The 16,752-nt window shown below is 40.0% G+C and overlaps 1 protein-coding gene across 1 annotated transcript in view; it reads left to right on the top strand.

The window, feature by feature from the left end:
- The window catches only part of LOC134587590 (calpain-13-like), a 242,171-nt gene extending 232,855 nt beyond the window's left edge, over positions 1-9,316 (top strand). The window contains exons 22-25 of the mRNA XM_063444079.1: positions 4,808-4,924; positions 5,667-5,722; positions 8,184-8,243; positions 8,826-9,316. Of these exons, the coding sequence (XP_063300149.1) occupies positions 4,808-4,924; positions 5,667-5,722; positions 8,184-8,204 (194 nt within the window). The 3' untranslated portion in view covers positions 8,205-8,243; positions 8,826-9,316. The remainder of the gene's footprint in view (positions 1-4,807; positions 4,925-5,666; positions 5,723-8,183; positions 8,244-8,825) is intronic.
- The last annotated feature ends 7,436 nt before the right edge of the window (positions 9,317-16,752 follow it).

Here is a 16,752-nt window from a genome sequence, read left to right as displayed (position 1 = left end):
GCCTCCCGGTGTCCCCAAGTGTCTCAGTGCCCCGATGTGTCTCAGTGTCCCCAGGTCTCTCAGTGTCCCCTAGTATCCTAGTGACACGGGACACACTGAGACATGGAGACACTGAGAGAAATGGGGACACAGACACTGGGAGACACTGAGACACTTGGGGACACTGGGAACAGTGTCCCCAAGTGTCTCAGTATCCCCACGTCTCCCAGTGTCCCCTAGTGTCTCAGTGTCCCCATGTGTCCCCTAGTGTCTCAGTATCCCTATGTCTCCCTGCTGCCTTCCCCCCATCCCTCACTTACCTGAACAGTAGTCTGTCTCTGCAGGCTGGGAGCAGCTGTCTGGACTCTGTGTGCTGTGTAGCTGCTCCCCGCGGATCAGTGAGTAGAGAGATACAGGTAGATGCTGTAACTTCCTATCCCTGCATCTCTCCATACACAGTGACCCCTACTGGCCGGTGCTGATATTGCAGAGTAATCTCCGTTTATACTGCGAAAAATATCTGCATTTGTATTGCCGGTATTACTGCAATACCGTCACGGCCAGGCAGCCTCAAATACTGGCTGTGCCTTAAAATACCAGTCAGGTGGCAAACCTAAGAGTAGTGCTTTTTTTACATGGGCCTATTCCATAGGCCTGGGCCTGGAGCTGCAGCTCCATCAACCCCTATGTTATTCTGGCCCTGATCACATGTGATCTAATGAATACTCACCACACTGAATTCAATTTGTAGCGCATTGTTGTTTATGGTGGCAACCAGCTCTTTAAAAGACTTCCTCTAAAATACTTAATAACTGTGGATCTAAAGAAATAATTAGACAATTATATATGGTCTAACAAATTCCTACCAGCATGAATAAAAAATTGTGTTTTTGTGGAGGTGTGCTAATCCGTCCTCAACCCCACCTCCCCCGTTATGATTGTTAATAGCACATCTTGATTGATCTACCCTGATCTAATGAATACCCAGTTATGATCCCTCCATGACATAGGTAATGTTTCTGGAACTAGATTAAATATAATGACACAACAAGCACTTCATACATGATCTAATGATTAGCTCCCAAACAGAACCAATTGGTTTGTCTAAATTTCTGTTGAGGGATAGTTGTTTTAGGTTTAGTACCCTCAAAACCATTGCTAATATGTCCATTACATATTATATCTAGCAAAAAAACACGTTATTATATTTGATCTAACAAACATTTAATTAGGTGAATGATTTATTTCTTAATTGGGGTTGCGGGAGGGTAACAAAGCTGAGATGATTTGAAAGGGAACTAAAACATGTTGAGAAAATAACCTCAAAATGTCTGCCTGTTACATACATTCCATTACTATTAATAAAATACAGATGAGGTCTGGGAGATTACCTCTCCTCTTCCTCCACCCTGTGTGAGGGATGGAATGGAGATTTAACTTTTAAGGGATTTTGCTAATGGCTCCTATGCTCCGCCCTGTGTGGAGTGTGGTGGAGAAATTTGCAATAACAGTTCTAAAGCAGTACCATCTCTAAAATAAGGGATGCTCAGGCTTCTTGGACAAGGGCTGCCAAATCCATTTTGCCCTGACAAAATGAGAATTTCCCGACTATGAAGTGGTTAAATTGACCACACTTCCCATGATGGCTTGGTCATCCCCAAACTCATTCTGGGACAATATACTGCCCATAGTAATATATACCTATTAAATGGTTTGCAGTATAAAAATATCTGTAAATGTGAATAAAAACATGAATAGCAGTGGGTGAGTATTTCTCCTTTTTCTTTTAAAATTGGAAATAGTTTTAATTTTTTTCATCAACGAGAACAACATTGATATGTTACGGTGCTTCTACAAGTGAATTTCAATGAATGTGTTTTGTTTAAATCGATTATTCAAGAATAACCCACATTATAAATATAACTACAAAATAAAATAGATTAATAATATACATGTATATAATTAGGTGATGAGCAAAATCCCTATAATGCTTAAAATGAAGAAGCATGGATTTTTAGACATTATTTATTTTAACTTTTGGATTCCTGACTTTCAAAAATAATCACAGTAGAGTGTACGCACGTTCTTAGTGTCAATACACTGCGTTGTTCTACATTTTACATTAAAAACTAGGTTGGGATTTTTATCATGGAGCTAAATGCAGTGAGTATAATTCACGTTATTTTGTAATGTTTCCTTCTTTAATTCTTTAAACCCAATTTTAACTTAACTGAGTGAGCAGCATTCTGGAGCCGGGAGTCTTGCCGCTAATCAATTTTCTCGATTATGGCGCTGTCTGAAGAGTTTCAAGGTAACAAGCAATGTTTTGGGGTTTTTGCCTTGATATAGTGATATGGTTGCATTATGTTTTCATTTACAATGTGTTATATTAATGGTCTGGACTTTAATTAATTACTAATACTCACTCTACAAAATATTTGTTTTTAAGGATATTTTTTTTGACATTGACACGAATCAGTGTGGTTCTCTTAATTCGTACGAATTTCGAAAGGCAGTGGAAATTGCAGGTATGTGTTATCCTGAATAAAAAAATAAGTGCCCGTATCCCAACATTTCAAACAGGCAAAGAGGGACACTTTAATTTTAGGTGTAAGGGGGGGGGGGGGGGGGATGGCCACTGGTGGTGCTGTTCTTGGAACTTTAACATGACTTTCTAATAATAATTTATACAACTAAATGTCATTTAGAGCAATCATTTAGCAATAACAGTAATTTACACAGACTGAATGTTTTCACATTGTTCGTAGTATAAGTAATATTCTTCTTTATATGTATAAAGATATCAATGTATTTATGCGTACAATTATATGTATAATTATGAAAACCAATATAGAATTAAATACAAAAAAAATCATTTAGAACAAGAACAATGCATCTTATTTACACAGACTGATTTCTAAACACATTTATTGTAGTTTAAAGACACGTTACCGGGAGTATTATTGCTGTGGAGCTCTGTTATACAGTCCGACACATTACTGGGAGTATTATTGCTGTGGAGTGCTGTTATACACTCAGACACATTACTGGGAGTATTATTGCTGTGGAGCTCTGTTATACACTCAGACACATTACTGGGAGTATTATTGCTGTGGAGCTCTGTTATACACTCAGACACATTACTGGGAGTATTATTGCTGTGGAGTGCTGTTATACACTCAGACACATTACTGGGAGTATTATTGCTGTGGAGCTCTGTTATACACTCAGACACATTACTGGGAGTATTATTGCTGTGAAGTGCTGTTATACACTCAGACACATTACTGGGAGTATTATTGCTGTGGAGCTCTGTTATACACTCAGACACATTACTGGGAGTATTATTGCTGTGGAGCTGTGTTATACACTCAGACACATTACTAGGAGTATTATAGCTGTGGAGCTCTGTTATACACTCAGACACATTACTGGGAGTATTATTGCTGGGGAGCTCTGTTATACACTCAGACACAATACTGGGAGTATTATTGCTGTGGAGCTCTGTTATACACTCAGACACATTACTGGGAGTATTATTGCTGTGGAGTGCTGTTATACACTCAGACACATTACTGGGAGTATTATTGCTGTGGAGTGCTGTTATACACTCAGACACATTACTAGGAGTATTATTGCTGTGGAGCTCTGTTATACACTCAGACACATTACTGGGAGTATTATTGCTGTGGAGCTCTGTTATACACTCAAACACACCAACAATATAGAGCTCCTAAAAAAGAGGGACAGATGGACTGTCGCTCTAAAATAGGGACACTTGGAAAGTAAGTAAGTGTAGCTGATGTACCTGTAGGCACTGTGCCCAAGGTTTCCACATCTGGATTACACTTTTAGCCAGATTCATTAAAAAAAATAAACAAACAGAAGGTATGAAAATACTAACATGCAAAAACCTAAAGGAACACGATAGGGTCAGTAACACAAGCATGTATTCTGACTCTATAGCGTTAAAAACACCATCTAGGCCCCCTGCTCTCCTGTCCCCTAATTATATTAAAATCTTACCTTTATTCCAGTCTGCTGCTGACTCTGCCACTGATCTGCCTGCTTAGCTGACATCATCAGAAGTGGTAAACGTAGCAAATCATAATGCTTTTACATAGGAAAGCATTGGATTGGCTGAGATTGTCAAGGAGGCAGATCATGGGAAGAGTAAGCACAAGTTAAACACAGCCCTGGTCAATCAGCATCTCCTCACAGAGATACATTGACTCAATGTATCTCTATAAGGAAAGTTCAGTGTCTCCATGCAGAGGGTGGAGACAGTGAATGTCAGTCACACTGTGCAGCACTGCCCCAGGAAGCACATCAAGCAGCCATCTGAGGAGTGGCCAGTGGAAGTGTCCCTAGGGTGAAAAGACAGTGTTTACTGCAAAAAGCCTGAAGGGAATGATTATACTCGCCAGAACAAATACATTAAGCTGTAATTGTTCTGGTGACTATAGTGTCCCTTTAATGGCTTGGCTCTTGGTTTGTCCCTAATCAGGATATTTGAGAACAGTGAGAATATATACAATGCTTACAATAATTCATATATATTTACCAAGGATATACCAAAATATATTTAAGCAAATATTTCGAAAATACAAATTTACTTTTACATTAAAAGTAGTGATTTAGAATAGTAAGGGTTAGGAGATGTACCCATAATCCTAACTATCTCTAATGCATATGTAGAGCTGTTTTTTTGTCCAGCTCAAAGAATGTGTAAGTCATATCTTTAGAATTGAATTAAGCATATATTAATAATATATGCAGGCACTAAACACATAGACTGACCCATAAACACACCTCTGTCTCAATGCAGGACTTCAAGTTTCAAGGAATGAGCTCAATCATCTAATTCTTCTATATGGAGATTCTGGCAATAACATACACTTTGTAGAATATTTAGTGTGCATGTTACGACTGAAAGCAGTTGCAGGTAAGTTCCTTATTTGTGTGTTTAGTTATCATGGATGTACCTACCTAAACTGAAGGAAAGCAAACTGCATTGTGGTGGGAATTGTTGCTCAGCCATTTTTGAGCAGGGAGAAAGTAGCCGGATAGAACATACGTAAGTTTAGGATAGAATGGACAGTTATTCTGATGAGCAAGAGAAGAGCGCCTGACATTATTGACCAGTTTTGGTTTAATTTTGTATCACTTTAAAATGAAAGTGCAGTTCTTCCTTTGCTTTCCAGAGTTGGCCCTCACTCGGTAAAGAAATTAATTTCTCTGCCAGGGCTCAGGTCTAAATAAATAATTTAATATCATATAAATATTAAAGCTGGTCACTGATAAAAGTATGGGAAGAATTACAGGTGAAATAAGAAGATGATGTATTTGTCATCTTCGCAGCCATCAGATGTTTGTATCATAAAAATGATTCTGATATCATATTTACTGAATACAATTTAGATATTAAGCAAATCACAGAAGACAAGTTTTAATTCTTATAATTACATGTTATTATAGAGTTTTATTTATAATGTCTAACTCTGGTAAATAAAGAGTTTTTTTTGCCAGGATTCAATGTCCAGCACTGTGCCAAAGCTTATATAACAATTGGTTTTCTTAGAGGAATCCAATTATATGTTAATACTGATTATTGTCAAATTTATACCTGGACCTCCAGATTAAATAATCCTCACACCAAGAACCTTTACATTTCCTTCTTTTTCTAGGCGTGTTTAAATTCTTCTCAACTGATGGAAAAGGCGTGTATCTCAGTTATGAGCAGGTAAATTATATTTCATGTTTCTGAAAGATTCAAAATAATTATCCTATAGAGGTTTTCGTGTAAGTTTTCTAAAATATGGAGTAATCCGATTGATTTCCTGAAATATGGAGTAATCCAATCAATTTCCCGAAATATGGAGTAATCCGATTGATTTCCTGAAATATGGAGTAATCCAATCAATTTCCCAAAATATGGAGTAATCTGATTGATTTCCTGAAATATGGAGTAATTGGATAGAGACTGTGTTTTATACAGGTATAACACTCTTTAAATTCTCATATGCAATTGATGTTCTACAATATTTTTGTTGTTTTAATCCAGTTTTTACTATACAAAGATTTGGGGAGCTTTATTTTATAAAAAAGGAAAAATCAAAGGATGGTATTTATTTAAATATAGCACTTTTGTCGCTGATTCATAAATCTTAATTCAGTACTAACATTGACTGTGTTGTAAATTAATTAAACCTCCAATGCAATCAAAGGATATCTTAAGACAAAGTAGGGAATATAGTTAAGCAGCAGTCAAGTTTTGTGAAGAAACAAGTATCTTCTTGTGCATTCCCAGAGTTTGTCTATAGAGATAACGTGGTCTTGAGGAATCCTCCATAGACCTCAGCACGAAAGGTTGTCAGTGACGCAGGCTCCTGGTTGATGAAGCTCCAGGAGCTGAAGAAGAGAGTTTTTTCCCTGCACAATATTCTGCTTTTATTTAGTCCCTTAGGGGATCAATAAAAAAGAGTTTATTTTTAATACTTAGAGCCAGTCAAATGTTTGGAGTTTGTATTATATCAAGGAATAACTATCCTCCTAGATTGTATCCTGGACTATCCTTCAAGATAGTATCCTAGACTATCCTTCTAGATCGTATCCTAGACTATCCTTCTAGATCGTATCCTAGACTATGCTTCTAGATAGTAACCCAGACTATCCTTCTATATCGTATCCTAGGCTATGCTTCTAGATAGTAACCTAGACTATGCTTCTAGCTAGTAATCTAGTCTATGCTTCTAGATAGTATCCTATACTATCCTTCTAGATAGTATCCTGGACTATCCTTCTAGATAGTATCCTAGACTATGCTTCTAGATAATATCCTAGACTATCCTTCTGGATAGTATCCTAGACTATCCTTCTAGACATTAACCTAGACTATACTTCTGGATAGTATCCTAGAATATCATAGAAACATAGAATGTGACGGCAGATAAGAACCATTCGGCCCATCTAGTCTGCCCAGTTTTCTAAATACTTTCATTAGTCCCTGGCCTTATCTTATAGTTAGGATAGCCTTATGCCTATCCCACACATGCTTAAACTCCTTTACTGTGTTAACCTCTACCACTTCAGCTGGAAGGCTATTCCATGCATCCACTACCCTCTCAGTAAAGTAATACTTCCTGATATTAGTTTCAAACCTTTGTCCCTCTAATTTAAGACTATGTCCTCTTGTTGTCCTTCTAGACAGTAACCTAGACTATCTTTCTGGATAGTATCCTAGAATATCCTTCTAGACAGTAACCTAGACTATCCTTCTAGATAGTATCCTGGACTATCCTTCTGGATAGTATCCTAGACTATCCTTCTAGATAGTATCCCGGACTTTCCTTCTAGATAGTATCCTATACTATGCTTCTAGATAGTATCCTAGACTATCCTTCTAGATCATATCCTAGACTATCCGTCTAGATAGTATCTAGATAGTATCCATTCCTGACTATCCTTCACTGACTAGAACCTGAGTGAGTACATGGGTAAAATGTTTTCCTATAATCTATTGAAGGTTTTATCATTTAAATAATGGGATTTCAAGTTATATACTATATGTAATCACTTAAGGGTTACCCCAGTGAGCACTTCTGGAATTTGGTGATTTATGAAGAAGAAAGATGGCTTCACCTCCGAGCTGCCACACATTCATTAAATGTTGAGACCCCCAGAGGTGAAAGAGCTGCTTAACTTCTTTCCCAAAAGTCACATCCTGCCCCATCCCTGAAAAAAATCAATTTGTGCAGCTCAGTATCTGCTCAGTATACAGAAATGTGTTTTCTGTATATTAATTCAAACAAACATAATGTGCAAACATACAAAATGTTACACTTTATAATATTTGTTCTCTATTTTTTCAATCATATTCCTTACCCTGTTCACCATATTTCTTTCCACATTAAGAAATATTATATTGTATTTTGATGGCGGAGAGGGAAGAACGGCTAAACCGAACAGTGTTATTTTAACTTGTTGAAACTCATCTCTAAAATAATTAAAAATAGTTGCAAAGATTCAATTATATGACATATTTAAAGCTGTACTTCCCCATCTCTATAAGGCTGCTACTTTTTGTTATTAATTTACTGAAGCTAAAATGGCTATTCAGTGTCACTGTCATTGTGATACATATACATCTATAAGGTATCGATATTAGTTCCTTGTTACATGAATATTACATTGTTTCTTTACAGTTGATGAAATCCATGATATGAAGTCCGAGGGTCAAGATTCAGAAACTGGAATGAAGCCCGGTAAGACAGTTTGGTATCTGACAGTGAAAGGGAATCCTGGACCTGCAGATCTTTGTGAATGATATTTCCCAAAATGCTCAGCCCACCTCTAGGACCATTAGAGTACACAAAAATCCTGAGGACCACCAAGACTGACCTCCGTTCTTAAACGGGATTTCACCTGGAAAGTCGATACAATAGATTAGAAGTCATCTCACTGTCCCATAATTGCCTTCATAAAGTGTATGCCAACTGGCAATCTGGCTAGAATTAATCAAAATTCCACAGATTTAGTGGAATATCAGTCAAGGACAAACAATAAAATATTTGGATAAAATGATAATGTAAAGACCAGGACACCCCTGCCTTGACAGATAATTGATTATATATTTATTTAGTAATATCGTAATACAAGAATGCATGCCGAATAATGAATGCGTACATTAACAGTCAATACAGAACAATGTATACGGTTTGATTCTTCTGAAGTTAATTTGCGGAATATGGAATTTTGACACCTGTTAAATTGCACAGGTGTTCTATATTACAATAATGTGTGTACTGTTCTTCATTAATCTCTTTTATTTATTTTTTTTCTTGCAGGAATTGTATAACTGTTGCTAACATTGAAGACATCAACCAATGTTGACTTTCTCCATTTAAATACTCAAGCCTTCTGTTCTGATTGTAATGGATTTCAACTTCCCAAAACACTGGCTAGCACTGGGTTACAAATGATTAATTAGTGTCTTTATTTTTCTGTTAATGCTCGAGAAAGGAATGGTCGACCGCCGATGTATTGTCTAGTATTACAGATCCAATGGGGCTTCGAGCATTGAAGCCCGATAATTAAGTAAAAAATAAGAAATTAATTCTTGAAATACATATTTACTTAACTGTGATTCCTTTAAAATATGTAAAGTAGTACAATAGTTTGTTCTATGAAAGCATTAAATGTGTTGTGATATTTCTTTATATAATTATAAAACAACATGTCTTTCAGACCAAGGATGTTCAAACTGCACCTAGGTGTTCAACTACATTTCTCCTAGGATTGTAGTAGCCAACTTTAATTTCACATCAAATATTTATAAATGAAAGTGTGAGAAATTAAGAAATGTTATTTTTTTAGATCTGCATGGCATTTTAACTGTGAATTTCATAAAACTGTTAGCTTTCACTGCAATTAAATACACATATTTGTGTTCAACAATGTCTCACGTACATTGTCTCTTGTACAGTTTTTTTCGGAAACTTACACGGTCAAGTAGAGCACGTTCCCTTTTTCAGCTTTTACAAATTGAAATTTGCCAGATTGGTTATGTTGCCTTTGAGACCATATAGCAGCCCAGGAATAAAAATGATCCCGATCATGGCATACCATTTGCAAACGTAGACAACCCAAGGTGTTCACAGTCTTTTTTAGTCACAAACCCTGGTCAAAGTTACCGTTCATATTAGTTTTTCTGCATTTTTCACACAAAAACTGTTCTTTCACGGATAATATCATTGTAATATTTTAATGTTTTTAAACATTCATATTCGTCTTCAGCGAAGTCTCTTGAGTTCAACAGTACTCATCCCACTAATCCCAGTAAAATCCCAGGCAGTACCCCTGCAGGCAGTGCAGCAGCCAGCTATTCCAGCCATGTGACCACGACTTCATCACGATGACATAGCCCAGGAAGGCTGGATCATCTGCAGGCGGCAGCCTGGGATGTCAGGCGCTCCCCCATATTGTTATTGCCGGCGGGGGAATGGTGGTGAAGTGTCATGCATGGTGGGGATGTGCAATACTAGGGCCCACTAATATATATATATTATATACATGTTTTCTCTTTTTTTCCCCCAGTATACATAATGAGACATTATCACCGATTCACTCACTACACGTGTATAATTGTGTTTAATGTATCTAATGTATACAAGGAACATACTGCATAGCAGACATACCAAATGAATAAAGGTTCAGATAAACCTGCAGCATACAAATTAAATATGGGACATGTTTCAGTAAGAAAGAATATATTACAATAAACATGGGGGATAATGAGACCGTACAAGGTTTGGAAAAAGAAAACAGACAGCACAAATGCATTTTCAGGATTGAGAGTTGGCAACAGGAGGATGTGCAGAGTGAAAGAGACAGCGTAAGTAGGGTTAGGCAGCATTCAGCTCTCCGAATAGTGCAGACTATATCTCCCTTGGTACATTATGGCTGTAAGAGCACAAGAAATAATAAACAAAAGTCAAATAGTGTAATACAGCAACTACAGGCAATGGAAGAAATGTCAAGGTTAAACTCACAGGTATATATAGTAATATGAACTGGCTCATTATTGGCTCATTGAGAGCAGGGCCCTCAGTCTGGTTACAACTACATGTTTGTTCGTCCACCCATTGTAAAGCGCTGCAGAATTTGTTGGCGCTATATAAATAATAATTATAATAATAATAATAATAACTGGCACAAATAAACAGTGGTTAAAAATAAAAGTAAAAAAATAAAAAGGAAAAAGGTGAAAATATTGCAGGAGATACCATTGGTCAAATATGGTGGACATGCCCTGAGATCTTATTGGCACCCGATACAAAATCGCTGTGAATTGACAAAAGGCCTATTTGATCCGTTCCTATTCCACACCTAGTATAAACACTAATTGCTGTTCCTCCTACTCACGACAGCAAAAATAATTGTTTAAAAAAAATTGTCCTCTGACACTCCCCCCCAAACAAGAGTGGTTCCTTCAAAGGACACTATAGTTACCAGAACAACTACAGCTTAATGTAGTTGTTCTGGTGAGTATAGTCAATCCCTGCAGGCATTTTAAGAGAAAAGGCAGTTTCTACATTGCTCCCTAGGGTCACCTCCAGCGGCAGTCACTTGGAGATCCACTAGTGCTGCTTCTTGGAGGAGCTTGTCATGGAGGCAATAAACTTTCCCTATAGAGATGCATTGATTCAATGTGGAGATGCTGACTGGCCAGCGTCTGCCCCTAAAGACCTATAAATGTGTGTCTGTCTATTTGCATGTCGAATGACTACAGATATGACTCCAATGTATGCTTGGCTCCATGTCAACTTAAAATGTTATCTCTGTAAAGTACATCTGTGTAAACTCTAACATGTCCATAATTATATCTGTAACTTGGTCTATATTTATTTCTGGATCAATATCTGTTCTTTATGAATACATATGATATATCCCCTCCCCTTTCTGATATACCCTTTCTGACCCCCTCATCCCACTTCTATCGATTTTTATGTTATCCGTTACCCAACGGGTCCAGGTTCACTAAAGAATAAGACTCCACGAACTGTGCAAATACTTTGCTGTTATGCCTAATACTCTAGGTATCAAACTTTTTTGTAACCTGACCACGATATTGTATACCTTTTACGAAAATGGATGAAGAAATATATCATAAACAAACAAACAAAAAAATAAATAATTAAAATGTCCTTTTAATTCACACTTCAGTCAATAACCCTGCCTTTGTTGGTGAATGTTTTTGGTGCCCACTTTATAGGCGCATAAAACCTATAACAATGATAAGATCAAGGAACGTGATAAAGAATAGTACAGTTAGCTTGTCTTTACCTTCCAGGCACCGGCTGAGTTCTAGTGTGCTTCTATCCTGCCTCATGACATTCATTCTATTAAAAGGACCTGAATGTGCAACGTTGATATACTGCCGCTGGATCACTATACATTTAGCTGTCGCACTAGATATTGTACAGCTCTATGGAATTTGTTGGCACTTTATAAATATTAATAATAACAATAATATGCACCTGCGGACTGAACCATCTATATCTATACTCTGTCAGATGAGATACCCAGTTATTAAACCCATGCCGCCTCTTTTGTGTATTTACCAGATAAGAAGAAATGGTATTTCTCCAGCATTTTGCATTTGATTTTATCCACGTGTTGCTGTTTCATCCCATCTTGCAGTGAGGGTTATTTTATTTTTAGTTATTTCTCCTCCAGAAGCACTCTATATTTCTCGCTATTTACCTGTGAGCTCTGCTATTTGTTTAACTGATCTACAAGTCGTAGAAGATGTTCATTAATGGCAGCCATTAAATACAAGTTCACGAAGCTTGAAGGAAAGCTCTAAGAAGATTAAATTTGGGCAAAGAGTTGTAAATCAGCACAGATAATGCAATAAATAGCATTCTTTTATCCTAATCATGGAAATGCCATTTCACGGAATGCAAGGGGACATTAACTTTCCCATTGTGATGATAATTGCAAAATGTCTTACACTGCACCCCTGCCGTGGGCACAATACTCATTGTTCTGGTAACAGTAACTGCTCGCCATATACTGAGCAGAGCATGGTTTGCTCTGTATGGTCCACCATCGGTTTCTACCTCTGTTAGTCTGCATGGGCATTGTCGGGGATGGGATAGTGAGGCTAAAGCCCTTGATGTGTCAGTGAAATCCCCAAGTGCCTTGCCTGGGACTGGCTAATCTGAGTAAGTCCTGCTCCCAGAAGTATATATAGTGTGCCATATTGGCTCTCACTGTTTAGCAAACGGAGGCTGGAGAGAATATGAGAGTAAACGCCAACCCAGCTCTGCAGCATGAGGCTAATGAACATATGAAATGGCTGAGGCCCTGGGGTAATCACTAATGCAGTAAGTACGGTTTTAGAGCATTTACTAAAACTTGGGTCGGAATACATCACACAAAATTTCTGGACAGGAAGGTAGTGATAGGCAAAGGTTCGTCAGCTGATGCTCTCAGAATACCTCCAGGGTCTAGTCCAGGCTTCCCCAAACTCCGGCCCTCCAGATGTTGCAGAACTAAAACTCCCATGATTCTATGAATGAAATAGATAGGTTGTGAATCATGGGAGTTGTAGCTCTGCAACATCTGGAGGGCCGAAGTTTGGGGAAGCCTGGTCTAGCCCATGGCTTCCTAATTGAAGCGTTCAACATCTTTGGAAAATGAGGGAATGAGAAGATGTGGCCCAGGACCTACAGGCCTTGTAACAGCTTTCATCGAATATAAGAATTTTATTTTAAAACCTACAATCAAAACAAAAAAGTTTTTACAAGAGAGATTGCCCCAACTTATCATTACATGTTTTTAAAATAAAAACACAAAAGTGACAAAAATGTTTTTCGTCCAGTACTTTTAGCATTCCTGCCTTGATGATTAAGAGAACATTAGTATTTACAGTGTCGTCGCTAGGGGGAGGGGGGGGCAGAGGGGGCCATGGCCCCCCCACATTATGCTGTGCCCCCCCAAATGCCAGCAACCTGCTGGACATGTGTTAAAATTATATTCCCTCGGGCTCACTACCTCTTCAGCTCCCTCGCGCACCGTACTGATGCCGGAGCCGGAAGATGACATCTTCCGGCTCCGGCATCAGTACGCGGCGCGCGAGGGAGCTGACGAGGAAGCACTCAGCCAGGGAGAGTGCTCCCTCGCGCGCCCGCCGGGTGTCCGTTTCAGGGAGAAATTTGAGTGAGTGAGTGGGGTGGGTGAGGGGGAGGGAGGGAGGGAGGGAGAAATTTGAGTGAGTGGGGTGGAGGGAGGGAGAAATTTGAGTGAGTGGGGTGGAGGGAGGGAGAAATTTGAGTGAGTGGGGGTGGGGGAGAGGGAGGGAGAAATTTGAGTGAGTGGGGGTGGGGAGAGGGAGGGAGGGAGACATTTGAGTGAGTGGGGTGGGGGGAGGGAGGGAGAAATGTGAGTGGGGGTGGGGGAGATGGAGGGAGAAATTTGAGTGGGGTGGGGGGGAGGGAGAAATTTGAGTGAGTGGGGGAGAGGGAGGGAGAAATTTGAGTGAGTGGGGGTGGGGGAGAGGGAGAGGGAGGAAATTTGGGGGGGGAGAGGAAGGGAGGGAATTTTGGGGGGGGAGAGGAAGGGAGGAAATTTGAAGGGGGGAGAGGAAGGAAATTTGAGGGAGGGGAGGGAGAGGTAGGAATTTGAGGGGGGGAGAGGAAGGGAGGAAATTTGAGGGAGGGGGAGAGGAAGGGAGGCAATTTGAGGGAGGGGGGAGAGGAAGGGAAATTTGAGGGGGGAGAGGAAGGAAATTTGAGGGAGGGGGGGAGGAAGGAAATTTGAGGGAGGGGGAGAGGAAGGAAATTTGAGGGGGGGAGGAAATTGGAGGGGGGAGGAAGGAAATTGGAGGGGGAGGAAGGAAATTGGAGGGGGGAGGAAGGAAATTGGAGGGGGGGAGAAGGAAGGAAATGAGAGGGAGGGGGAGAAGAAGGAAATTGGAGGGGGGGAGAAGGCAATGAGAGGGAGGGGGAGAAGAAGGAAATTGACGGGGGTAGGGGGAGAGATTGACATCCATCACACACACACACAATGCACCCCTTGCACACAGAAAAACACACAATGCATTACACACAGACACACATACACAAGCAATGCATCCCTTACACACAGCAACACACAATGCACCCCTTACACACATTCAGTGCATCCCTTACAGCAGTTTTTCCCAACCCAGTCCTCAAGGCACACCTACCAGTCCAGGATTTAGGGGTGACCCAGTTGTGTCTAAGGTGTTTTTTCTTTTTTTTTCTAAAAACACCTTAGACAAAACTGGGTAATCCTTAAATCCTGGACTGGTAGGTGTGCCTTGAGGACTGGGTTGGGAAACACTGCCTTACAGACACGCACACTGCATCCCATACATACACAAACTCACCTTGCAGCCCTTACACATACAAACACAGATTCACACAATACATTATTTACACACATCAGGACATCCCCCCCACACACACCCCTGTGAACAAACTCATTGGTGGAACATGAAGGTGGACCCTGGGACCCAGACCTTGAGCTGTGTAAATGGCCCTCAAAAAATGGAGCTGCTTCCCATTCTCCCAGAACATTGATTTTTTGTGACCACAGTTACAAACCGCCTCCAGAGAGCCTGTTCTACACCAGACCAGTGGAGCCAGACGGCAGCTGAAGCCCATCATCATCCTCATCTGGTTGTAAGTAGGCAATCTACTATATTATTCGTGGCACTAATCTCTAATTTACCTCACATTAAAGGGACACTATATTCCCCAGAACCACTGCAGCTTAATGTAGTGGTTCTGGTGTCTATAGCCTGTCCCTGCAGGCCTTTTATTGTAAACACGGCGGCACTGCAGCACTGTGTTAGTTAACATGGCAGATCATATGGGTGGGGCACTGTGATGTCACATGGGGGGCGGCAAACTTTACTTTTGCCTAGGGCGGCAAAAATCCTTGCACCGGCCCTGCAGACACTGCATCCCTGTGGGCGGACTCGGGAGGGGGGGGGTTGAGTTTGGGGGGGCCTCCATGTCCGTTTTGCTTGGGGCCCCCCCAAATTCCTTCAAACGGCCATGGTTGAAGTACCAACAGACCCCCCCCCACACTCCCTTTTCTGTACTGTATAACGCTATGTAAAGTTTTTTGTTTTTTTTTCTAGATATTGTATTGTCAGCTGGTATTTATCTTATCCTAGTGTGGAACTTGCCTTTTTTTATACTGTGTATAAGTGCTTGTTTTCCTCTGTTTGTATTCTGCATTCGATCAAGGCCTGTTAATTGCCTCTAATCCCCTTCACCATTAGAATGTTATTGGGAACCAATGAGGTGAGCAGATAGAAGGCAATAGGACATTGTGCTACATACATTTTCACACACAAAGACTTTATATAGACACAAACGTGTATTTAGCACAGTGTGATCATCATATGGATTGGCATTGTTGCACAGTCCACTCATGGGGGAATTGATCAAGGGAGTCAGTTCATGAGTTCATGCCCTGCTTGATTCGGCTGAGCCTGTATGAATAATATCGGTATCGGTAATCCATGATCACTATCATTACCAATGGCTGTTTAGCTGCAAAGCCCAGGGTAACTAAGCCCCCAAATGACTGGGTCCCCCATAGCTCTTTTTTCCCTGGAAAGCACGAGACAGCAGAGCTCTGAGCTCTGTCAGGGTCCTGGTTCCAGGACACCGGCTGCACCACTGATGGTTCCTCTCTTGTTCTCCAGCATGTCCTCAATGCTCTACCTTAGACAATATATTTATTATAAGACTTGCAGTTCATGTCAATCGAGGGTCGTGCCCCAATTCTGCTATCCCTTGAAGGTGACAAAGCTGTAGTTCTGTCAAAAATATTTTGACATAACTTATTAATGTACTTTCCACAATCTATTACCTCCACCCTTTAGGGGTTGCCTATTAGAGTGATGGAGCTTTTGTACTATGATTGAGTACCTCCACAAGCTCAACTTCCTTGCTGCTACCAGGGGACTCTGGAGCACTACAGGCCTAGTCACCAAAGCTTGAGTGGGGTCTCTGAGTACCTCTTCCACATACTCCCTTGATAAAGTTATGTTTGCCGCAACGTTGGGGGTGTTTTGGTGACTGACTCTGTCCCTGCTTCTCACTAGGTCTGGTATGCTTATTGTTATATATATTTTTTGGGACATATATTTGTATTTGTGGGGTTGAATTAGATTGGTATCTCATTTCTCTATTTTGTATACTGAGATTCTGCTATTCATAGAAGACG

The sequence above is a fragment of the Pelobates fuscus genome, chromosome 2 (assembly GCF_036172605.1).
Source record: "Pelobates fuscus isolate aPelFus1 chromosome 2, aPelFus1.pri, whole genome shotgun sequence".
In the NCBI taxonomy this organism is placed as follows: domain Eukaryota; kingdom Metazoa; phylum Chordata; class Amphibia; order Anura; family Pelobatidae; genus Pelobates; species Pelobates fuscus.
Note: the sequence above shows the minus strand (reverse complement) of the source record. Positions and strands in the feature narration are given on the sequence as shown.